The 27,251-nt window shown below is 41.5% G+C and overlaps 1 protein-coding gene across 2 annotated transcripts in view; it reads left to right on the top strand.

Annotated features, from left to right (window-relative positions):
- LOC124545215 (afadin) overlaps nucleotides 1-27,251 on the top strand; it is a 1,085,620-nt gene that overhangs the window by 657,000 nt on the left and 401,369 nt on the right. For both annotated transcript variants that reach the window (XM_047124083.1, XM_047124082.1), the window contains exons 6-7: nucleotides 11,405-11,691; nucleotides 12,011-12,140. In XM_047124083.1, coding sequence (XP_046980039.1) covers nucleotides 11,405-11,691; nucleotides 12,011-12,140 — 417 coding nt within the window. The remainder of the gene's footprint in view (nucleotides 1-11,404; nucleotides 11,692-12,010; nucleotides 12,141-27,251) is intronic.

Raw genomic sequence — 27,251 nt, 5'->3', positions numbered from 1 at the left:
ATGCCGTGTCCAAAACTGTCCTCTTCCACAACAGCTCGACATGTACATAGATGTGGTGCATTTACTGTAAATTATCAGTCTGTCAACCTGTGTTTACAATACCCACATACAATAATTTGTTTAAACTGGTAAAGCAAAATAAAAATATCTGTGCAACTGACAACTGAATTTTATTCTGAAATAAATACTTCAGCTGCCAAAGAAATAACAGCTATGTATAACATAATGGCATTAAGTACTCGGAAGATTTCTTAGTTAATTAGAAGGAGAATGCATTTGAATAACTCTGATATTTAAGTTAGTTTTGATGTACTCTCTCTCTGTACTCACATTCATCTGTGTGATTTGTTACAGTTGATTAAGGTTAGGTTTTGTGTTGAATTAATGAACCTGTTTCAACATGCATTCACAGTCCCTTACTTCCTATTATGCGACCTGTACTATGAACAGACTGATTTATTCAATGGTCAATACTATGAACAGGAAGAAGTAGTTTTGATGGGAAGGCTGTTGTCCCCTGTTATTGTCAACTTCTTTATGGAACATTTCAAAGAATTTGCTTTAGAATTTCCGGCTATGAAACCTGTGTATTTTTAAGATACGTATACAATACTTACGTTGTTAAGCCTCTCGGTAGTGAGAATTCGAATAACTTTTTAAAACATGTGACCCACTGTGCACGGGGTGAGTGACAGTAATACTGATTGGGTACCAAAATCAGTGGACTTTTGTATATGCAGAAAACATTTCCAACAGTATTGGTCGTATTGTGTGGAAATTGACGTGAAATGTGTTTTTTGACCACTGTCTAAGATTAGAATCCTTTCAGGATCCCTAAAAGATGATCCACATGGATAGTCATTTAATGATGAGAGTGGAAAACGTTAGCTGCCTACCTTTGCTTGGGCAGGAGGAAAGTTGTTGATATCTCGGGACATGCCATTTATTGGAAGCCAACTCACACTGAACTGTATGTACAGGCTGATAGTTATCACCATCCAGCTCAGTGTGAAGGGATACTTTGTATCTTGATTCATAGGTGGCATGTCAGCTCAGACCCCGAGAGTTTGTTAACTGAGTTTACATATCGTGAGGCCACCGTTAGACAGGATGGTTGTAATGAAAGGCAGTTCAGACGTGTGTTCCACTATTGACCCACTGCACACAGGCTGAGTGAGGATAACACTGAGGTGGCACCAAAATCTGCGGACTTTTATGTACCAACAAGATTGGTCATATTGTGCGGAAATATGATGTGGAATGTGGCTTTTAACCACTAAGATTAGGATCCTTTCAGGATCTGTAAAAGATGACTTTGGTTTGATAAGGCATATGTGTAATTGTATTCCTTTCAGTTCATGTGTACCATATACAGGGTAATCTTTTTTTCCACCCTGTACAAGCTCTGGGGACTGCTTGATGAGAGAATATGGAACAAAAAAGGTCTGATGAACTTATGTATGGAAATGCATTGTTTCCATGCTATAGACAATTTATTCATTCATATGTTGCTAAAGAGGCTGCTGTCTAATATGTGCTGTTCCATGCAGCCACAGTTAACAGTATGTGCTGAAAATGATTTTCATGTAACTCAACACACACATTTATGTGCCACAGCATGTTCTGTCGCACACGTTTATGTTGGACAGACTACATCCAAACAGTGTCACAGGCAGCATGAATATGTTGTCAGTGCTGCTGGGCTTTGCATACACAATACTTTTGAGAGGGCCCCATAACCAGAAATCGCACAGGTTGAGACCCGGTGAACAAGCAAGCCATTCAACTGGACCCCCCTTCTGATCAGATGCATCTGGATGTTAATGGCGAAGTGGGCTGGAGTGCCATCATGTAACAGCCTCATACCCCTTTGAATCATCAGTGGCACCTCTTCCAGCAGGGGAGGCGAAGTCAACTGCAAAAAATGCCAATATTTCTGCCCTGTTACATGATGTAGAAGGAAGACTGGTCCCAAAATATGGTCACCAATTATCCTGGCCCACACATTTCGGCTGCACTGATGCTGATGATTTGCTGGAAGATACTGCTCCGTGTAAAGGTGGCCTCATCTGTGAATAGGATGGATGACACGGATCCCGGAATCGTGGTTGCCTAGTGAAGAATCCAGTGACAAAACTGCTCCTGATGTGAAAAGTCTGTTGCTAGTAACCCGTACACATGCTGTAAGTGATAAGGGTAGTAACAATTGTCATGGAGAATATTCCACATGGTCATCTGGCTTACCTTGTACTGGCTGGTCAACTGCCTGGCACTGATATGGTGGTCGCCTTCCACAGTGTTAATCACATCTTCCTTCAAGTCTGATGTCTGAATGTTTCGGGCACATCCTTCATGATTTCGTTCTTCCTGAAGCGTCACTGTCTGAGACAAATGGCAAAACACTGTTTCAAAACATTGGTGCGGATAGGTCTCCCGATACTACCTTTCTGGCCGCCGGCTGTTGCCATTTGCCTCTCCGTAAGTAAACACGATCTCAGCAAGCTCTAGATTTGAATATGGAAAAATTGTGTACAATGTTGTATCACATCCACTACAAGGCGAGTCAGGAAGAGATGTGAATTGGATACAACATTACCAATGACAATGGGAGGAGAGGGCGCTAGAGCATATGAGGAACAGTACCATCCTCTAGGGGGAAACCATGCATACTGTAACTGTGGCTGCATGGTAGAGCATGTATTAGACCACAGTGTCTGTAACAAAGTATGATTGAATAAATGGTCTCTAGCCTGGAAACCATGCATTTCCAGACATAAGTTCATTACACCTTTTTTGTTCTGTACCCAATCATTGATCAATCCATAGAGTTTGTACATAGTGGAAAAAATCACCCTGTGTTAGCCATACTATGAGGACTGTGGAGGACTGGGGAACTGAGCATAAGAATCTCAGACATTTACAACAATTGAGTGCAGGTATTGGCAGACAACATTAAATTAGGACATGATCTTATGAACAGATGGAGGTTTTTGCTTAAATTCTGTATTTGATCTCTCTCTCTCTCTCTCTCTCTCCCCCTCCCCCCTCCGCCCTCCCCCCCCCCCTCTCTCTCTCTCTCTCCCTCCCCCCCCCTCCCTCCCCCCCTCCCTCCTCCCTCCCTCCCTCCCTCTCTCTCTCTTTTCAGATGTCAGCCATCTTTATGTGTGTGTGTGTGTGTGCGTGTGCGTGTGCGCACGGAGGATGATCTTCATGGAAATGATCGGTGCACCAAAATTTTAAATTTTCTAGCACAGCACTTCTATTGCTGCATTTGTGTTTTAAAAATGGCAAGGTGTGCACCTGCTGAAATTCAGCAGTTGTGAATGATATCCGTGGATGGCATCCCACTAGGTATTTGAATACTATCCTGATAGTGTGTACTTCTATTTAGGAAAATGGAATGTGCTTTTTGTTTAAGTTATTGCCTTCACTTCATGGCTAGATGCTTGTACTGATTGTTTTGAAATGTCACAGAAAGAAAGTGTATAAATAACTAGACTTCAAAGATTGACAGTCAGTGTTCACACAAATTTTGTTTATTGGCTATACCAGTTCTGACACTTTATAGTCATTTGTGCTTCTTGGCCAATAACTGCACCAGAATGCTGTGAGAGTGAGAGTCTTCTCTAGGCTCGTACTTCGGAGATGCCCACATGTACTATGTTCTGACAGAGTCATCAGCCAGGTGTGGGTTTGTGGAAATTACCATTGAGTGTCAAAAATGGTGTAGTCAATAAACAAACTTTGTGTGAACATTGGCTGATAATCTTGTAGTCAAATTTAATGAGCTCATGGGTTCTGACCACTAACAACATGGTAATTAAGAACAAAAAAATTAATTGCAAAATGAAATAAATAGATAAGGAAATCCTCAAAATGTTCATGAGTAGTAACATGAATGTTTTTCTGAAACTTGTGAACATTTAAAAGTGACTGAAACTAAAGCTGGACTGCTTTTCTTTGTTGGAATGAGGATTCTCTATTAAGAGCTTCCGTTCGGCCTCCTGTGTTGTTATAGTAACATCTAGAAATGATGAGGTTGAGAGGCAAATAATTGATCTGGAAGGGAAAAGGGTGTTTACATGACAATGAATATGTCACAGGCCTAATGAAGAAACATGAGTTTTCTGAAACACTAGTGGGAATGAATTCTGACCTTACAAGAGATACACCAACTTTAGAATACTTTTTGTTCTTTTTTTGGTAGCATTCTTGAATAATAGTACTGAAGTGAACAGACACTGTACTTAAGTCACAAGAATTGGAAGAGAATGATCATATGCTGTTTTCATTTCCAGTAAATGGTTGCTGTTAGCATGTATGTTGTATGCTGCATTATAAAGTCAAAAAAGCGTAAGAGTAAGCTATGTGCCAACTGGGAGTGACAGGATGTTCACTTTGTCCATTGTGTAAATAGGGGGCCAAAGGACAATAGGGTTGCTAACCAGTGCTTCATTTTGACCTTTTAGGGTGACTCATTGCCTGAAAAGCTCAACCAGTTAGTCTCACCAATGTCCTATCTAAGTTCCTTGAATGCATGATGAGCCAGCGGCTGCATTGGTTCCTTGAAACCCGGGGCCTTCTTCACCAAGGCCTTTCCGCTGTTGATAATCTGGTTTACATGGAGTTTGCCAACACCTTGTAGCTGTCTTCTTTGACCTGCAAAAGGCTTAGGACACCACATGGAAACACCACTTCATTGCTATCTTACACGAGTGGAGTCTCCTGGACACACTCCCAACTTTTATCCAGAACTTCTTGTCGCACCACACTTTCCGAGTCCGAGTTGATGATTCCCGCAGTACCCCTGTATCCAAGAGAATGGGTTCCCACAGGGCTCTGTACTGTCCGTCCCTCTGTTTCTGGCCTGATTTAGGTTTTCCGTGATTTCCCTAAATCGTTTCAGGCAAATGCCGGGATGGTTCCCTTGAAAGGGCACGGCCGATTTCCTTCCCCATCCTTCCCGAACCCGAGCTTGCGCTCCGTCTCTAATGACCTCGTTGTCGACGGGACGTTAAACAACACTAACCTAACCATCTGTTTCTGGTAGCCATCTGTGGTCTAGCAGCAGCCATGGGGTCCTTAGCATCACCCTCTTGGTATGCTGACAACTTTTGCCTCTACTATTGATCCTCTAGTGGGGGTATGACTGAACATCCAACTGCCAGGTGTCATATGAAAGGGCTTTTGGTTTTCAGTCACCAAGACATCCGTCATGCACTTCTGTCGATGTCGTACCATTCACCCACAACCAGATCTTTACCTCTACAACCAACTGCTTGATGTGTGGAGACTTATCGCTTTGTAGGGACTGGTCTTCGATGCTCAGTTGTTGTGTATTCCCCATCTTCGCCAGCTTAAGTGAAAGTGCTTGCTGCATGGTAATACACTTTGCTGCCTGAGTAACACCAACTGAGTTGCAGATAGTTACTCTTCTGCTGCTTTACAAAGCCCTGATACAGTCCTCTCTTGATTATGGGAGTTTGGCATTCAGTTTGGCATCACTCTGAGAACTGGGGGTACTGGGTCTGATACACTACTGTGCGGTTTGACTTGCAACAGGAGCCTTTCAAACTAACAGTGTGAATAGCTTACTCATGGAGGCTGGGGTCCCTCCATTGCAGATCATCTGTAGCTTGTCAATTATGCTACATACATTCACATTTCCTCTAAGCATCCAAACTATGGTCTCATCTTTCCAAACACAGAAATCCATCTCGCACAACAGCGACCCAGATCAGGGATCACAATCACAGTCTGCATCTGGTTCCTCCTCTCTCAAATACACGTGTTCCCTCTACCCTCTACCAGCCCTCTTGCAGGCCCACTCATTTGCAGCTCTGTGGTGCATCCCTTGGCCACAGCTTCGTCGTGACCTGTCACAAGGTTGGAAAGAATTGATTCAGTGTGAGGCTATTCGCCACCAGTTTATGCCCATCCTTGCCTCATCCCAGGATTCATAAGTACTTCATACTGATGGCTCGATGGTTGCTGATCACGTAGGTTTTGCTTATACTCGTGCTGGACATTCTGAATTCTTCTCCTTGACTGATGGCTGTAGTGTTTTCACTGTGGAGTTAGTAACCATCTCTCATGCTCTTTAGCATATTCGTTCCTGCACAGGTGAGTGCTTCCTCATCTGCAGCGACTCCTCGAGCAGTTTCCAAGTTCTTGACCAGTATTTCCCTTGCTATTCCTTGGTCACAGCTATCCAGGATATCCTGTATGGCCGTGAACAATGTGGACACTCAGTGACTTTGTCTTGGCCCTGGGCCATGTTGTGATCCTGGGGAATGAATTCACTGTTAGGATAGCCAAACTGGCTGCCAGTAATCTGACACTTGAGTTTGGTATTCTGGAAACAGATCTTCGATTGATATTTTGCCATCAAGTTTTGGGGATCTGGAATAGGGACTGGCTCACTCTGACTTCACTGAGCAAATGATTGTTGATAAAGAAGACTATGAAACATTGGAGTTCCTCCATGCAAGCCTCTCACAAGAACTCTACTGTCCTTTGCCAGCTCAGAGTCATCCGTGCTTTGCTGACTCGTGGTCGTCTCTTCTGTTACGAGGAGTCACCCCACTGTTGTTGTAATCCCCATTTGACAGTGATCCACATTTTGCTGGACTGTCCCAACCCAGCTGCCCTGCAGCAGATGCTCTATCTCTCTAACTTGCTAACCCCCCTCCCTGTTAGGAGATGATATCTCAGCAGCTGACTTAGTTTCATATTTTATTCATGAATGGGCTTTCACCACTTAGCCTTATCGGCCCATTGAGGGGTTGGCAGAAAACTCTGTTACTTCCTCTGCCCAGACCAGATTGTGGTTGTCTGGACTTGATGGACCATTCCGGCCTTCACCCTACCTGTTCTTTTATTCTTCCTCCCCCCCTCTCATGTGGTGTGTTTGACTCGTTTGTCTTATGTCTATCTGTGCCTAGGCAATCCCTGAGTGAGGTACCTATGATAAGTGACGAGGGGTGGGGGATTTATGTCCCATCATTGCATTTTGATTTTTGAGGGTTTCTGGCTGCTCCCTTGATAGGGCACTTCCCCTGCCTTTGTTCCTGTATCCCCCTCCCTTCTTTTTTGCCCTTTATGTAGCCTTTGTTGACCTTTGGTAAAGCCTGGAGTTTTCTTCCCTTGGGTTTTGCGTGCTAGGTCATCTCTGCCTGTTCAAGGAAAGAGGGACTAATGACGTAGTAGTTCGGTCCCTTTAATCATCAAACCAAACAATTTATGTGGGTCCAGTCTGCATGCTTTAGTGTATACTGGTGGACCGCAAGACATAGTAAGTAATGGTGCACTTTATGCTTCAACACCTTTGGTACCATAGATGGTTTTTTTTTGTAGATCAAGAAATTTCTCCAAAATTGTGAAAAATTGGCATGTTGGATAGAGTGAGTTTACTCAGTCTTTACATTCACAGTAGTTACCTCTGCTGAAATACTTCATTTGGTGATGTCTGTTGACTTCAGAGTAAACCATAATGATGAAGGAAATAAGCTCCCATTAACCATTGTCGTATATCTGTTACACTGAATGGTCATTTAAAATTGTGTTTGAGCCCTAAATCAGTGGTTAACAGTTTTGAACCATAAGTTTTTATCTCAGACCCAATTGGGGCATAAAGATGAAGTCAAAAGATTTAACTTTCTTGTCTTTGGAAACTGGTATAAGACACAAATCAGCACTTCTATCTACCAGAAAATAACTTCCCTCATTTCAGTCTTCAACAAATAATTGATACTGGCGGCTTGATATAGGTACTGGTGTAGAAAAGTCAGCTGCTGTTGTGTCTATGCTTTCTCGTTTTCCTTATTGGGGCATTGGCAAGTCTGAACACACTTTTCATGCTTACATAATGTGCCACATTTAAAATAGTAATAGCAATACTTTCAGTTTTAATCGAATTTTCCTCTGTTTCTACTTCCACTGCATGGTTTTTGCGTGCTTGGTTTTTCAAGCATCTTAATATGATTTTCCAATTCTTTGATTCTTAATAGAAAGTCTTGGACTTACACAGATGACAATGTTGACAGAATGGACTGAACTGATGCAATTTGAACATTCTCGACACAGTGCATTTTGACCATACAGTCTGCCATTTCAGCAATATTATCCAATATTTGATCAAATACAAATAAAGTATTTTGAATGCCATGAGGAGTCTGTCTAGCCAAAGTGTTGTTGAGATCTTGTCTGACACGTTAGTACCATCATAACCCCACATTTTTCTTAATAAGCTTAGGCTTAGTATCACCCAGTTCTAATCTACTCAAGAATTTTTTTAACTTGAAGCTCTTCACTTTTCTTATTTATGGCCAAAATTTGTTCTTTCGCAAGAGAGTATTTGTTGTTCTTGTCACTTGGAATCAATTTTTTTCAACAAATTTTGCCTCCTGCTGAGCGAACAAATTGTTAAATTTAATCGCCTCTGTAGCTATGCCAGTGAGTGTAATTGCGCTTTGGTTTGATGAAACCATATGTCTAGCTTCTGAATCCAAAACAGTGTTAGGTTAATGCTTACCTTATGAATATCCAGTGTACATTCAGCATTATTCCCTTCAAGTCCATTTGCTATTGACATTTTGTGTATTCTTCAAATACAGTGTGTGATGAATTCAAGTTTAAAAAAGTCTCATTAAAAATTTTGCCCCAAATTACGTTGCAGATGCTGTCAGCTCAACAGTCCCATCAGATCACCAATTTGTTGCACTCTTTATGTTCATCAAGGATTAATTTTAACTGAGATTTCTTGAATTACAACAACTCTGAGTTTCTTTCTGTTAAATTCCAAAGAATAATAATAGTGCTATGACAACATTAACATGGTGAACATTTTACAAACGCGTACAAATACAAATGATAATTTGCAAAGGGCTGTTTACCCAGCTTACATGGTTTAACATCTATTATAAGCTTTTGTCAGTTGTAGACCAAACTGTGAGTGCCTTGTGAGTAATGAAATGTTAGGTGCCACTTCACTGTGATTAAATTCACACACTGTTTGCCTAAAAGTATGCAAATTATTATGCTTGATAGTTCCAAGACTAAGTAATGTGCAAACTGCAGATAGAAGTATGTAAATTTGATTTGGAAACAAAGAAGCAGCTATGACTAGAAAAGGGCAATTGCTTGGCAGATGTATGTATAACTCTGCCACCCAGTAATGACATCTTCATTCAGATTGTGTAACACTTTCTCTGGAATTTGATGTAGCTGATAGTATAACCATTCGTACCAGAAGTTTGTATGGCTATAGTTACCTGAGCCTGCATTTGTGTGTGTGTGTGTGTGTGTGTGTGTGTGTGTGTGTGTGTGTGTGATTCATTTTTGACACAGGCCTTATGCCTTATGGGCCGAAAGCTTTATTTGTGACAGTATATTTTTATCTTTTTTGTGCCTACCTGTGACTCAGAACCTCCGCTATATCGTGAGTGTCAACTTTCATTTCATAATATTGTTACATACCAGATGTTGCAGTGAGATTGTTTATGTGTTGTGGTCATCAGTCTGAAGACAGGTTTATGCCAGTCTCCACATTACTCAGTCCTTTGCAAGCCTCTTCATCTCTGCGTAAGTAATGCAAATGGCATTCATTTGAACCTGCTTGCTAAAATCAAGCTTTAGCCTCCCTTTACCGTCTTTAGCCCCCCACTTCTATCTGTTACTAGATTAACTATCCTGTGATGCCTAAGGACTTGCCCTATCAACTGCTCCCGCCTTTTAATCATATTGTATCATAAATTTGTTTTCTCCCCTGTACAATTCAGTACCTCTTTGTTAGCCATCTGATGTATCCATTTGATCTTCAGAATTTATTAGCAAGTCATTAGCATGTGCCAGTTGAGACTATCCTAAAACATTTTATTATGCCCTACTTCCATGGATTGTATATATGGAAGACCTTCAGTAGGGTGTGGCACACAAGTAATGTACACACAGATTATTAAAAGATTTCTAGGCATAGACTGAGGTCATGTTGTAAAATATCACTGAATGAATAAAACTGTCACTAATTTGGTGACATTTAATTTACTTTTACAAGATTATGGTGGATCTACAGCCAGAAAGCTTTTATGGCAGCTTTATCTGAGCTCGCAGGGGATACAACTTTCTTTTCTTCTTCTTCTTTTTTTTGCAGGCATTTGCTTCACTGCATTTTGATCCACATACCTGCATTTCACTAAACATAATTATACTCATATACTCAAAATAGGAGATCAGCCAGTGCAGGTAATGCAGTGTAATAAATAGTGTAGAAAATTTTCACAGTGTTTCCATTTCTCAAACATTACCCAGATCTGGAGAAGTGCTAGTGCAGAATTCTCAAGAACTTCAACATGCGTATGTTCATTTTAATGTTTATTTACATGTTTTATAAACAAGTTTGAATAGGTAGCCAGTTGTTTAATGTAAGGTATTGCATTCACATGTAATTACTTTATCTTTGTGAGCTGCGTGTTACAATATTCAGTTCAGTGTCAGATACAAACTATAGACCAACCTATACATGTTTTGAAGTACTATCTGTTAGTTTCTTGTTACACATATGGCAACCTCCATTGTGTCCTTGTGCAGTATTCGTGTCTTGTACAAGATTAGTTTCATTTCTTTAGTTAGAATGATCTTCAAAAGTTAAGAATGATTGATCTTGTATAAAATTGCACCATGTGATGTTTCTTTTTTTTTTTTTTTTTTTTTTTTTTTTAATGGTATCTCTTGTTTCTCTCTCATTTTTTATGTAATTTAGTTATCTGAATGGCCTATGTTGTGAGAGTAAAGGAACATATATTAGGCAGTTATTAGTACAATTCAGTAAAGTTGTCAAATATAACAGATTGTCATCTTTGTAAACAAAAATGAAAATTTAACTGGATACAAAAATGGTATAATTGTGGTGCTAATTGTTTATTTCGTTGTTTGTTACGTGCTTCAGTTGCAAGAATGCAAATTTCAAACTTTCAGTACTGACTGTTTCTTGGAAGCAAAATGGAAACCTGAGATAGTAAAACATTTATAGAAAAGCTGATAATAGAGTAAGAAGGATAAAAATACAGATTATTAAGAGCAGAAGGCAAACTCTCCCTCCCTCCCTCCCTCCCTCTCTCTCTCCCTCCCCCCCCCCCCCCCCCTCTTCCTCAAAGTTGCAGCTGTGCTAGAAACAAACTTCCCATTGTTCATGATTCACCCATTGTCTAGTTAGTATTGATCCATAAACATGTCAGTGTCAGAGATAATTAGACGTTGTGGTTCATTGTATATGGATATGGATGTTACAGGTGCTAAAAATATAGAGAACGTGTAAGGTGTTTACACATAGAAACTGTAGGCTTGTCTTCTACACAGCATGTTAATGAAAGAGAAAGATATTCATTCTTATTATTTTGCCTCACAGAACTCCCAGAAACGAGCTTCACTCGATCAATCTCGAACCCAGAGGCTGTCATGAGAAGAAGACGGCAGCAGAAGCTAGAGCGTAAACTTCAGCAATTTCGTAGCAAGGATGGAGGGCCTGACACAGGTGGAACACTGAAGATCTATGGAGAGAGCCTGTGTCGTGACGTACCTTACAAGACCCTATTGCTGTCTGTCCGTGACACTGCGCAGCAGGTTGTGCGAGAGATGCTAGAGAAATATGGACTTGAGAAGGAAGCGGACCCATCGAATTATTGTCTTGTTCAGGTAAGCGGAGTACGTTGTTCAAATATTTTGCTTTGTGTTACCTGTAGAATGCATCACATTAAGTAACATGCAAAATTTTTCAATATTTACATGAGGTGTTGAATTTGAAAAATTTTTGAGCATTATAATTAAGTTGAGAACAAGAGGAGAATTTCTTTCTATGTCTTTCAGTTACATTGAGCAAGTGAGTTTCAAGTTTCTGAAGCATCTAGTATGGCATATTAGAAGTCAAGCACATAATGAAAAATGATTAAGTAAACACTTTAGAAAAAAGAAATATTCATCGTGTTTATCAAAGGCACTTGAAATCTTATCCCAGGTGAATACAGCAACCCCAGCTGATGCAGGCGAAAGCAAAGAATATCATGGAGGAACCAACAACAGGGAATACATCTTGGATGATGATGAATGTCCACTTGCTATATTGATGAACCATCCAGCATCGAGGGGTGAGTACAAATAAAATTTTTGTCCAGTAGTTTCCTTTGTGTGAAGATGTGATTAAAATTTTGGAGTATATCTTTTATTGTTAACTTTATTCCAAGTACTGGATTCACTGCAGGTAGTACCATCAAGCATGTTACAGTGACTGATTTTTAGCTTCTGTTATGAAGCTGGAGAGCAATGCATGAGGGCTTCAGTGACTAACGTTGCAGAATATTGTCAAAAGATCTTTCAAAAAACCTAAAGCATTTAGGCCATGGGTAAAGGCTGTTAGTGACACAAACTTAGTGTCCATTCGCTTATAGACAAGACAGGAGCTGAAATTGAGAGTATCAAAGCAAAACCAGAAGTCCGTAACTCTGGTTTCAAATGTTCTTTTACAAACAAAAGCTAAGGAGCATTGCCCCAATTTAATCCTCATACTGCTGAAAAGATTAGTGAAATAAGTATTAGTGTTAGTGGTGTTGAGAAAGTGCTGAAATAGTTAAAAGCGAACAAAGCTCAATGTCCAATAAAATCCCTGTCCAGTTCTATACTGAATGTGTGGATAAGTTAGCTCCTCTGTTAACAAGAACCTATTGTAGATCCTCCGAACAGAAAACTGTGCCCAGTACTGGAAGAAAGCACAGATCACAGCTGTCCACAGGAATTGTAACAGAGGTGATCTGTAAAACTACCATCCAATATCTTCCACATATATTTGTTGTAGAATCTTAGAACGTATTCTGAGCTCAAACATAATGAGCTACGTCAAACTGATGAGCTCAAACATAATGAGGTACCTCAAACTGAACAACTTCCTCCATGCTAGCCAAAGCTTGCAAAGTTTAATTCTGAATTCATTGCATATTTTTCTATTTCAGTGGTATAGTAATGTGTTTTAGTAATGGTCATGTGTACGTTCGTGCAGTCATCATTTGTTTACTTATGTTGGATGAACAGTAACTGTTAATCACAGCCAGTCAGTCACCAGCATTCATGTGTGAGCATCAGGAAGCTAGCAATAGCATATTTAGTTTCTTTGTTTGTGTACCCAGTTTAATTCTTAAATGCTTTGCATTATTTTTTGAGCTTGCAAAGTTTAATTCTTTAATTCATTGCATGTTTTTGTATCTGAGAGGTATAGCAAAGCGTTCTAGTAACTGTGATGTGTACATTCGTGCAGTCATGGTTTGTTTGTTTGTATTTGGACAGCCAGTAACCATTGTCCATAGCTCAGTCAGCTGGCAGCCCCCAGTGGTGAAGCACCAGGAGAATAGCGCGACACATATTTAACTTTTTCTGTTTGTTTTTTGTAGTTTGATTGTCAGGTTACTAATTGTAGAATGGATAAGATGTGTGCATGCTATGTGTGGATGCAGGGGGAGCTGGGTGCAGTTCACGATATGGCCATGGCCACCCATTAGCAGGGTTGCTACCTCGTGGCATAGCAGCGGTGGAGAAACGGGTGTGTCACACGGGACACACCAGATGTCACCTGTTTCGACCACAGTCTCTGCTGTCAAGGCATCTTCTATCATATCTGGTCAGGGACCTGTACTCACTGCAATGTGAGTGGCGGCTTGTTATATGGTCACTTCACTCGAGGCAGAGTGTCTGGCCTCACCCAATCTGTGAGTAGACCCTGTGGCTGATCCTTCAGCAGGAACATGGGGAGAGTGGTTTACTAGTTATCGGGAGCTCCAGTATTAGGTACTTATGGGTCCACTTAAGGAAACAATGTCTGGGGCATGGAAGAATTCCAGTGAGCACCTGGAGTTGAGGAGGAGGCCTTGTCTGTGGCTATTAAGTCTGTAGGGTTCAGTAAAGAGTCGTTCAAGTAAAGTGTAGAATCAGTATCACGGAAAGACCCAAATTGTGTGATATTAGTTGGAGGTGACATTAACCTATTGAGTACAGACTGGAATATGTGTGGATTCACTACAGGTAGTACACACAGACAATCTCGTGAAATACTTCTGAATCCATTTTTCAAAAACTGACTGTAGCAAGTTAGACAACCCACATGCAATAGAAATATTTTAAACCTTTTGTGGCAAACTGGCCTGATCTTATCAACAGTGTCAATATAGAAACAAGGGTTAGTGATCACAGTATCACCCACCAATAATTACAAAAGTTAATAAACAGGTGAAGGAGGACAGGAGAGTGTTTAGGATAGTAAAAGCAGATATGTGTAGTTTAACTAATTCTAAATTGCACTCTTTAGATGTATGTACCGAGTAAGTGGATTAAGGATGGATAGGAATCTCAGTATCTTAATAATAAAATTCAGAAAATGCGGAGGAAATGGAGATTGTTGCACTCTTGTTTTAAAAAAGACCATGCAAATGTTGATAGGCAAAAGTTAGTAGAAATTTGTGGTTGCATAAGAAGAGCAATGGATGAAGCGTAGAGCAACTTCAACCATCATACCTTAGCAAAAGATCTTGCCGAGATTCCGAGAAAATTCTGGTTACACATAAAATAACTAGGCGGGTTGTAGGCTTCTATCCAGTCACTTGTCAACCAGTCTGATTTAACAATGAAAGAAAGCAAAAGGGAAGCGGAAGTTTTAAATTTCACGTTTAAGAAATCATTCATGCAGAAGGATCATACAGACATACAGTAGTTTGACTGGCTATACAGCTTCCTGCACAGACAACGTAGACAATGGCATCTGTGGTGCAGAGAAGCAACTGAAAGAGTTGAAAACAAATAAGTCACCAGGTCCAGATGGAATCTCAATTCGGTTTTACAGAGAGTACTGACCGTTTACTGAGTCTGCATTTATCACAAATCTCTTGCCCAATGAAATGTCAAGTGAATGGAAAAAGGTACACGTGACTCCTTTTTATAAGAATCGAATAAGAACTGACTGGCATAATTACAGACCAGTATCCTTAACATCAGTTAGTTGCAGAATTCGTGAATTCAAATATAGTAAATTTCCTTGATACGGATACGCTTCTGTCCACAAATTGGCACTGACTTAGAAACCATTGCTCATGTGAAACTCAGCTTGCCCTTTTCTGACACAATATCCTAAAAAACCATGGATGGAGGTAAACAGGTAGATTTCATATTCCTACATTTCTGGAAAGCAGTTGACACGGTGTCCCACTGCAGATTATTGATGAATATTTGAGCATATGCTGTGGTTGCCAGGTATGTGAGTAGCTCGAACACTTCTTAAGTAATGGAAGCTAGTACGTGGTCCTTGGAGACAAGGGTAATGTCAGGAGTGCCCCAGGGAAGTGTGATATGACCACTTTTATTCTCTAGATATATAAAAATTACATTACATTACAGACAGGGTGACCAGCGATTTACAGCTGTTTGCTATTGGTGTTGTGGTGTATAGGAGGCTGACATCATTGGGTGGCTCTAGTAGGATACAAGATGACAAGGAAATGACTAGTAGCAGTATGAGGTGGTCAGTGCTATGCACTGTATGGTGGTCTACAGAATACATAAGTAGAAGTATAACCAGCATGTTTAAAGTAGATCATTTGAAACCCAACTCTCACTACTGTCACATGACATCCTGAAAGCTGGCTCTGCCATTGTGGTATATCGTGATTTCCGAAACGTATTTGCCTCAGTAAGGCAACTATGCTACTTATCAACTATACGATTGCATGGAGTATCAGACGAAATTGACGACTGGATTGAGGATTTCTTGGGAGGGAGGATGCAGCATCGTATCTTCGAGGCAGAGTCATTGTCAGCTGTAGAAGTAAGTTTTGTGCACCACAGGGAAGTGTGTTGCGTCCCTTGCTGTTCATATTATATATTGGCGTCCTTGCGGATAATATTAGTAGTGACCACCAGACTTTTTTGCAGTTTCCAAAAATGTTGAAACACGTATTTCATTATTTCTGACCGAGAAACCAAATACCAATTTTCATAGTTCTACCTTCAAAATTGCCTAAGTAGCGACCTTTTTTCTCCCCCCCCCCCCTCCTTTTTATTTTATTTTTTAAAAATCTCATGTTTCACCCACTTCTTAAACGTCGCCTACAGTATAAGATCAACACCCGGTACAAATTTCAAGTTTCTGTCCGTATTGATTTGGGCTGGGCTATGATGACGCAGTCAGTGAATGAATTAGTAAGTCGGGGCACTGCCTTTTGTGTATTGAGAAACTAATACATACGAAATGTTACCATAGCCGAAGTCAGTACTAACTCGTTCCTTCCTAATATCTCCAAGAGATGGCACCCTAATCGCATCGGTGCACAGCACCTCTCGCGGCCAAACCGGGGAATTAATTCCGCGGCTGCTCCTTGAATCCCAACCACGAGTAGCGTTTCTTTGAAGACTTCCGGAAATTATGAGAGATTCCAAGGATGCCGATTTACTTCGAGAATTAAATGCACCGAAACTAATATGTCTTCAGTATATTTTTTACGCAGATCTGTTAATTTTGGAATTTACGTATTTTTGTAGCTGAGGAAAACTTTTAAACCATGACATACCTGCTTCATATAACGGAAGACGTGGAAATGAAGGCATTTTTCAAAGTGTAATAGCTTAAATATGTAGTAGTTTTTCGGTGTTAGGATGAACTCGGCGATCTTAAACGTCTTTAGTGTCTCCCAATGGACATGTAAACATGGGTAATGAAGAATTGGAATGATCACTGACAACATATTTTTTTCTATACTGTATATGTGTGGTGTCTTTTGTTGGACATGCCCTACAGAACAGACTCTACTGCTTTTGATAATACAGCGACCGTAAATATCAATACTAAAAGCAAATGAGATAATCAGACAGTGCACGCTACGGATGTAGTATGCGATAAATTGAGAATTTGGATCGGACGTGAAGCATGTTCGGATAGCCAAAGCGAAAATGCGACCGCTCGCGTAAAGCGGAAAATCCGAGTACGAGTCCCGGTCCGGCCCTAGTTCTCAACTTTCGCTACTGAGTTATGCCCAGTGGCGGCTCGTCAGTATACATTGTTGTGACTGAAATCGGTACCTTCCTCGAAATATTGGTATTTCTGTGCGCTTCCATCCATGATAATCGATGTTGACAGTTCGACTAGATTAACAGGTACAACTACTGCCTTGAGAAGAAGTCAAGAGTAGCTGCTCAATGGAGCTCGTAAACGTAACCAGCACATAATAGACTGGCGGATGGCGGTGTTGATGTGATGGGGTGAGGGGAGGGGGGGGGGGAGAGGGGACAGAGAGGGAGGGAGGGAGAGAGCGTAATTGCTTTAGAAGAACCTCATCACTCTGGTCCTATCAAAGGTAACCACAACACAGGCCATGGTTCCTTTGATGCGAGTAGCGGTTCGCTGATGCAATGTAGCCTGTGCATACGGGAATACCGCCGGCCGTAATACGCGAGTGCATCGCTCTGCATTCTAGCGCATCTGATATACGCTCTAAAGTCACCGAAAAAGTAACAGAATCACAGACTGAAATCTGCCGATAAAGCTGTGGGCACCGTCATCAGCTCCGTGATACCTGAACCGACATTAGGATGCTCTGTGTATCAAGACTTCGCGCGTGACCTAATTTTAAACATTCACCTTACGAGGCACAATAAACCAAACGTATTTGGATCATGATGTCAGTGTACTGTGCTTTCAATGCCTACAAATTCACCGACTTGAATGATTTTCTACATCTACACGTATATGACTTCTCTGCATTTCACAATAAAATGGCTGGCTTTTACACTGTTTCTCAACCGTCGAATAGCACCAGGGAAAAACGAACACTTGAATCTCTGTGAGAGCTCTGATTTCTTATATTTTATTACAATGATCATTGCTCCCTATATAGACGGGTGCCAATAAAATATTTTCGTGTTTTGAGCAAAAGTTGGAGACTGACATTTCGTGAAAAGATCTCATTGCAAACGAAAAACGCCTTAGTTTCATTATTTCGACAAGTCACGTATCATATCGGTGACGCACTCTCCACTATTTCGCGATAATACAAGACGAGCTGAACGAGCTGAGCTCCTTCGAAATTTTTCGATGTCTTCTGTGAATCCTAACTGGTAATGATCCCATACCACACAGCAATATTCCAGAAGAGGACCGGCTGGTGCAGTGTACGCAGTCTCTTTAGTGTGTGTGTGTGTGTGTGTGTGTGTTTTTTCATCTTGTAAGTGTTCCGCGAATAAAACGTAGTCTTTGGTTCGCTTAATCCACAAAAATGTCTATGTGATCGCTCAAATTTAAGTTGTTCATACTTGTTATTATCCCTAAGTATTTGGTCGAACTCACCGGTTTGTGTGACTTATCATGTAATCACTTACGAGTGGAAGAGCGGCAAAAAGTAACACGTAATTTCGACATAGCTCGGTAAGAGATATTTCAGTCCCGAAATGTACTGAATCTTTTGATTACGTGAGCCATGTAAAGCGTTCATTACTCTTTCTGCTTTCCAGGCAGTTAAAATCTTTAAATGTGCACAGTAACTCGTCAGGATTTGGGCTCGCTAAATGCTCTCGGATAGGCACTTACCGAGTGAACTGATTAATCGAGAAGAGTTTTTTGTCGACTTTGCTCTTGTGAGGAATAGAAAATGCTAACATGCGAAATTGACCCACAAAGTGATCCGGTATCAACACTTAATGAGGAGGGAGACTAGATTCTATATCTCGTTCAGCTATCCTATGGCTTCCGTAAATTATTTACGGCGGTTAATAGAATAATTCCTCATATTAGGCGCTGACCGAATCTCCGTGTTTTTATTCGTTTTTACAAAGCGAGAGATTTTTCCTATTAAGAACTTAGATGTCGACGAGATCTTACAAAATTCTCATATTTCCTTCTACAGAGAAGAGTGAAACTACTACTCACTGAAAATAGCGTGCACATTTTATTTCTTCATTGTCGGACGAGCATCGGACACACCATATGCCCATCATCACCGGCATCGTGATTACAACGTCGCGTGTAAATGACTTAACAGTGCCCACGTAATGGAGATCTCCGTTTATTTTATAAATAATCGAAACAAATTTATCGGCATGGGGTGGTGCGCAAGTACACCTATTTGGGAATTACTCATGAATTTATTTATCAGTTTATTGAAGTAGCTATAGGGTCTTTCAACTGTTTTATTTATTTAATTTGGTGTTGGAAAGCCATTGAAACGAGGATCACAACACCGTAGCATTTGTTGCTTGAATTGATGTGAAACACTTCTCTTAGATAACGCCAGAGTGGTGTGTCATTTCTGAATCCCAAAACTGCCTGTTCAAAGTTATTTCCGCGCCGTTATGCTGAACTTAACGCTGCGAGAGAGTGTAAATGGCGTACTGGCAGGTTGGACCTTTACATTTACAACAGTCCCACCAGTTTTGGTGAGATACGCCACTTCATTGTTATGCAACTGTACAATTGTGTAGAACAACGTGGCGCGGTAAAGCAGGAGCGGGTCTGGGGATCAGTTCGGAGCTGAAGGTCGCAGTTCGTTACTCGCCCACCCCACCCCCTCTGTATAATATGTTTACGCCATTTTGCATCGTTTCGGCATTACTTCCTAGACATAGCAATTGAATAAAGAAGTATTTTTGAAGTATCTGTGTGACGCAAGAACTATAACAGCAACAAACTTTCGCAACTCTAATTCATAACTTATACGGCATACTCGTAAAGTGGAAGTGTGTGTCACCGTTGTCAGTATTTCATTTAGTTCTGAAGTGTGAACTGAGGTCTGCATACTACGGCCATCTAAGCATGTAAATTGGGATTTTTTTTCACGTTTTCGGATTTTTATCGCACTATAAAATGTTTTTACGTGCATTACTTAAAGATCTAATAAAATCGGTAATTTTTTTATATAGAAGGCTGTGGATTGGTGTGTTATAAAGGTTAAATTACGTGTTTGTATATATTGTATATGTAGCACTGTCAAAAAAAGTATCCTATCGTTTCATAGTATAAAAAAAGTATTGTATGTCGAAGTGCTAACGTTTTTCTGAGGAAAAGTGACGAATAGATTGGTATATCTAAGTAAAGTATGACGCCAAAACGAAATGTTTTTAAGATACGTGGGTTTCATGGTAATAGATTTTCGAATAAAGGACAACATTGTGTTCACTCGTCAGTATCTAGAGAAACACCCATTAGTGCTTCGAAGATTAAAATAAAATGTTGTGATACATGGTTTTCTCAAAACGAAAGTGATGTTAATGGTAGGTTAGATAATATTCTGATAGCTTTACACATCCTAACAAGGGTATTAGGTGAATGTGTCTGTTGTAAAATATGTGGAGGGCCAGTTAGTTCACATGAAGACAGTGAGGTATCAAATGGACTATCCAGGAAACTTATCACCAGTCGTACCAGTTGTAAATGTACTCATTCAGTTTGGAATTCTGATAAATGTAAAGATAATTATTTTGTAGAAAATGTTCGGTAGTTCTATGGGTTGAGAGCTATTGGCAAAGGACGCACTGTAGCAGAAAGAATGCGTGCCATGATGAATATGCCACGCCCACCTTGTAAATTCGACAAGTCTGCAGGATTTATTGGAGCTGTGCATGTGAGTCAATGAAGGGTGCTGCAAACGAAGCTGTTAAAATAAATGATGGTATGACTGGCATACCAGTAGCTTTTGATGGCACTTGGCAGAAGTGCGACTACGGTTCTAAGAATTCTGTTGCTACGGTGACCAGTGTGGATACTGGAAAGGTAAGAAATTTCCAGATTTGAATAAAACATTGTTCTAAGTGAAAATCAGGGAATGAAGAAGGGCGTATCTGTGACAGAAATTATGAAGGAACATGTGTTGGTATGGAGGCCTCTGCAGCTATTGAAATTTTTAGTTGATCTGTGAATGAAAGCGGAGTGTATTACACTAAATTTTTAGGTGATGGAGATTCAAAAGCATATAATAGTGTAGTAGCCTCTCATTCTTATGGTGAGAATATCACAAAACTGGAATGTGTTGGTCATGTCCAGAAGAGGATGGGAACCAGGTTGAGGAAGTTGAAACAAAGTTTGAGAGACAAGAAACTTTCTGATGGTAAAACCATAAGAGGCAGGCTGACAGACAAAATGATTGATGAACTACTGCAGTATTAGGGGATGACCACTAGAAGTAATACTGAGGATTTGTTGAAAATGAAGCAGGCTGTTTGGGCTACCTTCTTCCACAGACTGTGAACTGATGAAAAACCAGTACCCCACCTTTGCCCTCCTGGACGTGATTAATGGTGCAATTACTGCAGTGCCCAGTACTCAAACAGTTCATACAGCCATAAACATTCCATTTCAGTAGCACTCATGGATATCATAAAACCTATTTACAGAGACCTGGCAAGTCCTGAATTACTGTAGAAGTGTGCATGGTCAGACTCAAAATCCGTATGAGTCATTCAATAATCTTGTATGGACTCGCTTACCAAAAAATGTTTTTGTTGCAATGAAGACACTAAAGTGGGGGTCAGTGATGCTGTTATTGCTTATAATGATGGCAACATTGGTAGAGTGAAAGTGCTACGGCGTATGGGGATTAATCCAGGAGCAAACTGTATCAGGGCACTTGAACAGATGGACAAGGTTCACATTGATAAAGTATGGAGCACAGTCGGTCACTAAGGAGTCCAGAAGGAAGAAGAAAAAACTTGGAAAAAGATCAAGAGGATGATATACAGTTTGATGCAGGGTGATTCTGAGTGACTAAAAATAAAAAATTACGAATATATTAAGTGAGTTAAAATCTTTTGAAACTTTAGAAGCCGTTCCTGAAAATTTACATTCTCTGTTGCATTTTTCCCGAAATCTCAGAAACCACTTCGAGTAGAGTATTAAGATTTCCAGGGAATAATAACATACACATCCTGAGCTAAAAGAAGAACAAAATGTTTTGTATAATGAAAAATTAATTAGGATAACGTACAAAAAATACACAAAATTTTAACTGTGTAATTAAAAAAATGTATTTCCGAAAGCAGTGGCTGAAATGCAATTATATTAGTTCAGTAGACTCATAATATACAGTTTAATGCTCTGTAAAAGTTTCATGTCAGTGGCTACAGTGGTTCCTGAAATACAGGGAGGCCAAGTCACTAAATTTAAGGTTATCGGCATAGGGCGTTCCAGCTCCCGTTAACGTGACGTATTCGATACGTTGACTATTTTTTAAGGTAATTAGACCCTTGAAGCTGTTCTCTTTGTGGAAGTTTTGGAGGTTTTGCTGATTATCCACTGATCTAAATGGACCTGCATATTAAATCGTTGTTACAATTTTCTTCGTGTTTATGCATTTTGGAAAGTGGTTAATGTTTTCCACATGGCGTCTTACTCTTATATATGCGGACTTTGTAGGTGTCTCATGTTTGTCACCGATATTTTTCGTCGGCGTTGTGGTCTTCGCGTAAGCGCGCGGGCTGGGAAGCGACGCCCGAATGCAAACTCCGAGCTGCGAAGCCTCGTCGCCACTCAGCGCCTCCCTGGAGACTCGGTGACCCACTTCGGAGACAGCCTTCCATCTGCGCCTTTCAATTACGTGTCCCCTGTATCTATATACGCAGGCGGTTTCGTTTTAGCGCCGGGGGCGACATTGCGCGCCTGGCATTCTCTTTTATTCCTCTGCCCTCCCCCGCATTCCGCCCTCTTTTTTTAGTGTCAGTGGGTCGTCTCGCGTTTAAGGCTGGTGGCGGCGCAGCCTCACTCGAGTTGTCGTAAAAATAGCCGGCGCTCTTCAAGGGAGGATCTCCAGGCGGCTCTCTCGCGGTCCCGCTTCGCCGCCACTTCCTGCAGAATATGATAGCTGTGGCGCGCGCCGCCGAGAGCTGCACCGTACGAACTTGTTGGCCTGTCCCAGTTTCAGGTACACCGTTTTGAGTAAAAGTTGGCTGCACTAAACCCGACTAGGCGAACTGTAGTACGAACCGAGCGCAGAGAGTCGGAGGTATGCTACCCAGCACAAAAGAAACGACACTTCTCGGCTAATTTGTAGGACCATTCTGTTGGTGTGTAAGTTCGTAGCCTTTCGCCTTGAGTTCAGTAAACACAACAGGTACACATAAAAGAAAGTTGACTCATCAATAATATAGTCTCCTTCACTCTTTACCTGTATTCACCTGACCAGAAATCTTGTTCCTCCTGCCACCAAACTTCACTAATTCCCACTATATCTAACTTTAACCTGTCCCTTTTTAAAGTTTCTAACCTACCTGCCCGATTAAGGGATCTGACATTCCACGCTCCGATCCGTAGAACGCCAGTTTTCTTTCTCCTGATAACGTCTTCCTGAGTATCCCCGCCCAGAGAGCTTAAAGTAGTAAATGAGTTTTGCTATTTGGGGAGCAAAATAACTGATGATGGTCGAAGTAGAGAGGATATAAAATGTAGACTGGCAATGGCAAGGAAAGTGTTTCTGAAGAAGAGAAATTTGTTAACATCGAGTATAGATTTAAGTATTTGTTTCTGAAAGTATTTGTATGCAGTGTATGGAAATGAAACGTGGACGATAAACAGTTTAGACAAGAAGAGAATAGATGCTTTCGAAATGTGGTGCTACAGAAGAATGCTGTAGATTAGATGGGTAGATCACATAAGTAATGAGGAGGTATTGACCAGAATTGGAGAGAAGTTTGTGGGACAACTTGACTAAAAGAAGGCATCAAGGGATCACCCATTTAGTATTGGAGTGCAGCGTGGAGAGTAAAAATCATAAAGGGAGAAATAAATGGCTCTGAGCACTATGGGACTTAACATCTGTGGTCATCAGTCTCCTAGAACTTAGAATTACTTAAACCTAACTAAGCTAAGGACATCACACACATCCATGCCCGAGGCAGGATTCGAACCTGCGACCGTAGCGGTCACGCGGTTCCAGACTGAAGCGCCTATAACCGCACGGCCATACCGGCCGGCATAGAGGGAGACCAAGAGATGAATACACTAAGCAGATTCAGAAGGATGTAGGTTGCTGTAGGTACTGGGAGATGAAGAAGCTTGCACAGGATAGAGTAGCATGGAAAGCTGCATCAAACCAGTCTCTGGACTGAAGACCACAATAACAACAACAACAACACTCTTAGCAGGTTTCTGCCAAGAGTTGCGATAACTTTCTTATTCCGCGACTGGAAAAATCATTTGGTTTTGAGACGAAGAACTTCCCATGTTCACAGCGCATTTTCATGCGGAAAGGAAGATTCTTGAAGGTATTTCGATGGAGAGCGGAAAAGATGAAAATCTGAGAGCGCATGATTGAGATGGGCAGTGGGTCAACGAAAACATGACGCCTGGTCGGACGAATCACGTTGATTGTTACACAAAATGTATGGTTGTTTTTGGATATGCCGCAATCGAGGCGAAGTGCTTCTCGAAAGGCGAAGTGCTTCTCGAAATATCCAACGCGCCGTGGACACAGGCCGGTGGGGCGGTATAATGTTACGGAGGACGTTCAGCTGGGCTTCCATGCGACCTGCAGTAGTAATCGGAGCCATGTGGCAGCTTTGGAGTACATGAACATTACCGCGTACCACCTGCAGCCCTTCATTCCTGAAGTCTTCTCCAACGGTGATGGTATTTCCAGCAGGATAAAGTCCGTGTCACAAGGTCATAATCCCGTTGAAGGGCTTGACAACGAACCAACCTTGATATCTTGGCCACCAAATTCCCCTTGTCTGACCCAGATGGAACACATCTTGGACACTATCGTGGCATGAGCTCCGCGCCTACAGACCACCAGCCTATAAAGTGCGGGAATTGCGTGACCTGTACCTCAGAAAACCTACCATGGGCCTGTCGAATCCATGCTAAGTAGAACCGCTCCTGTATTAGGTTCCAGATGTGGACCAACACGGTGTTGAGCAGCTGGTCATAATGTTTTGGTTCCTCGACGTGCATAATCGACCAGATCAGTCGCAATGGCCATTTAAAAAGAAATGCGTTTTGTGTAGCGAAGAGCCTTACTCACAGAATTCCAAGAGCTCACGTTCCGAAATGAGCCAAGAAACACGCTACTGCCTCTGACACATGTTTTTAGTAATGAACACTACCGTAAAATTACATAAATAGGTGCTCATACAGAGAAGTACCGACAATATTTCTTCCCACATGGCGTCCGTGAACGTAGTAGTAAGGGAGCCGCGGGAAAGGGGGCAGGGGTGTGTACCCGCTACCAGAGCTGCAGTGGGCGGGGCGATTCTTGTTGGTTTCGCGATGAATGAAAGAATAGTTTCGAGATATCGCAGTACATGGCTCTGGGTACACTTATTACCAGTCAATATTCATTACCTTTTAGAGGTTCTTTCCGACCGGTACTGAATTTACGTCTGTGTGTTTCGCGATTTAGAATGCGAGTTCGACGTGCGAAAATTTTGGTGGCTTGCTTAGTTCTGGCGTACTGATGCCTCCGCTCGTCCTGAAAACTCCGTGTTCGAGGTTTATACACAGTAAGCGAGATTTTTGCCACAGTTTCACGTACTTACCAAATATCTTCCAATAGTGATGATGTACAAAGTAACATGCATTTGAATCCAACCAAACTAATAACCATCGCGCACGTTATTTTTCCGTGGATTGCGGAGGAAATTCGCATACAGCGTTTGACAGCGATTTAAAGTTCGAAACAGGCCTTTACTAATTGTCAATAAACATTAATTTTGACAAAAAATTTGCTGCTCGGATGGAATCATGATTTCGAAGTTCTATAACTTCGGAGTGAGTGTGGATACTCAGTGTCGTGAGGACAACTGAAGATGTATGCCATTAATAGTTCTAGCTACTAATAACTCTGGCGCTATTAATCGTCGGGGGAGCGGAATGCTGACCTCTTGACCTCCAACACAGTCGATCACTTTTCACTTGTGCTTTAAGATGATGACGAAAGGTGGTCACCTGAACCTGACCTGTTAAGTTTATCAACACTGCATCGAGTGTGTAGCAATTTCACACCTCGAAGGAACTTTTTTAGTGAGCGCTCCTAGCAATGTGGTGAGCATAACACACAAGAGGGAGATGGCGCACTGATGAAGGCGCTGGACTTCCTTTCGGGAGCAGATGTATTCAATTCACTTCCATTCGGGTGCAGATGTATTCAGAGTCGGAGGAGGTGGATAAAAATATGGAAACAATAAAAATATGGAAACATCAAAAAGACATTAGCATGCCTAAAGCGCTATAGGAGAACCGTTACTATTCAAAACAGCTTCCACCTGTCTCGGAATAAATAAGCACTGGCTCGGTATGGTTTTCAAGGGAATCATCATTATTCTTTCAAAATGGAAATTGTGTCAAGTCCAGGTAATGATATTGTTGGTGGATATCGATCACATATCTCTCCAAACTAGGCCACAAAGTGTCAGTAGTCTTGAGGTCTTGAGGTCTGGTAGCTGTGGCAGCCAAGAGGGATGCGACAATTCATCCCCGTGCTCGCAAAACCAGTCCTGGAAGATGTGGGCTCTATAAGTAGGGGTCCTCTTGTCTTGAAACACAGGTTCACCATTGGGAAACAAACACTGTACCATGGGGTGGACCTTGTCAGCCAAACTGGTTACATAATTCTTGGGAATAATGCGACCTTGCAGAGTACTCTTGGGGCTAACGGAATACCACCATAAAGCTGCCCAAATCATAACCGAACCCCGCCGTGTTTCACTCTTCGGACTTAAACTGGACCAGAAGTTGGAAACATGTGACACAACACTCATTCGACTAAATGATTTTCTACTAAAATGTAAACTTTCACGGCCGGAAATGTCATGTCCATTATAATTATCCGGGCTGTTTTGCCGTGGTCGGTTGATGAATTCTGTGTCAATTCCCAACGTTTCGTCCCCGTCTTCGGAGGACATCTTCAAGGGGGTCTGTTGCTCGATGGAAGGTCCAACACACCCACTGGCTCGCTACTGACTGCCGCTAAATTCCGTGTCCGCGCGCTCCCGCGCCGAGGCGTGACGTCACATGTTTTGAAAACGTCAGTGCAATTGGCCGCTGTCGGCTGCCGTCGATCGCCGTTGCCATCACCTAGTAGTGGACGGGTGGTACACATCTCCTTCAACACCGTTATCCATATACCGTTTAATTTCACGCCCTCCTCCTTTCGATTGAAATTATTAGGGTGTTTGGCGATTTCAGTAGCGAGCCAATGGGTGTGTTGGACCTTCCATCGAGCTACAGACCCCCTTGAAGATGTCCTCCG

This window comes from Schistocerca americana, chromosome 8 (assembly GCF_021461395.2).
Source record: "Schistocerca americana isolate TAMUIC-IGC-003095 chromosome 8, iqSchAmer2.1, whole genome shotgun sequence".
Lineage (NCBI taxonomy): Eukaryota > Metazoa > Arthropoda > Insecta > Orthoptera > Acrididae > Schistocerca > Schistocerca americana.
Note: the sequence above shows the minus strand (reverse complement) of the source record. Positions and strands in the feature narration are given on the sequence as shown.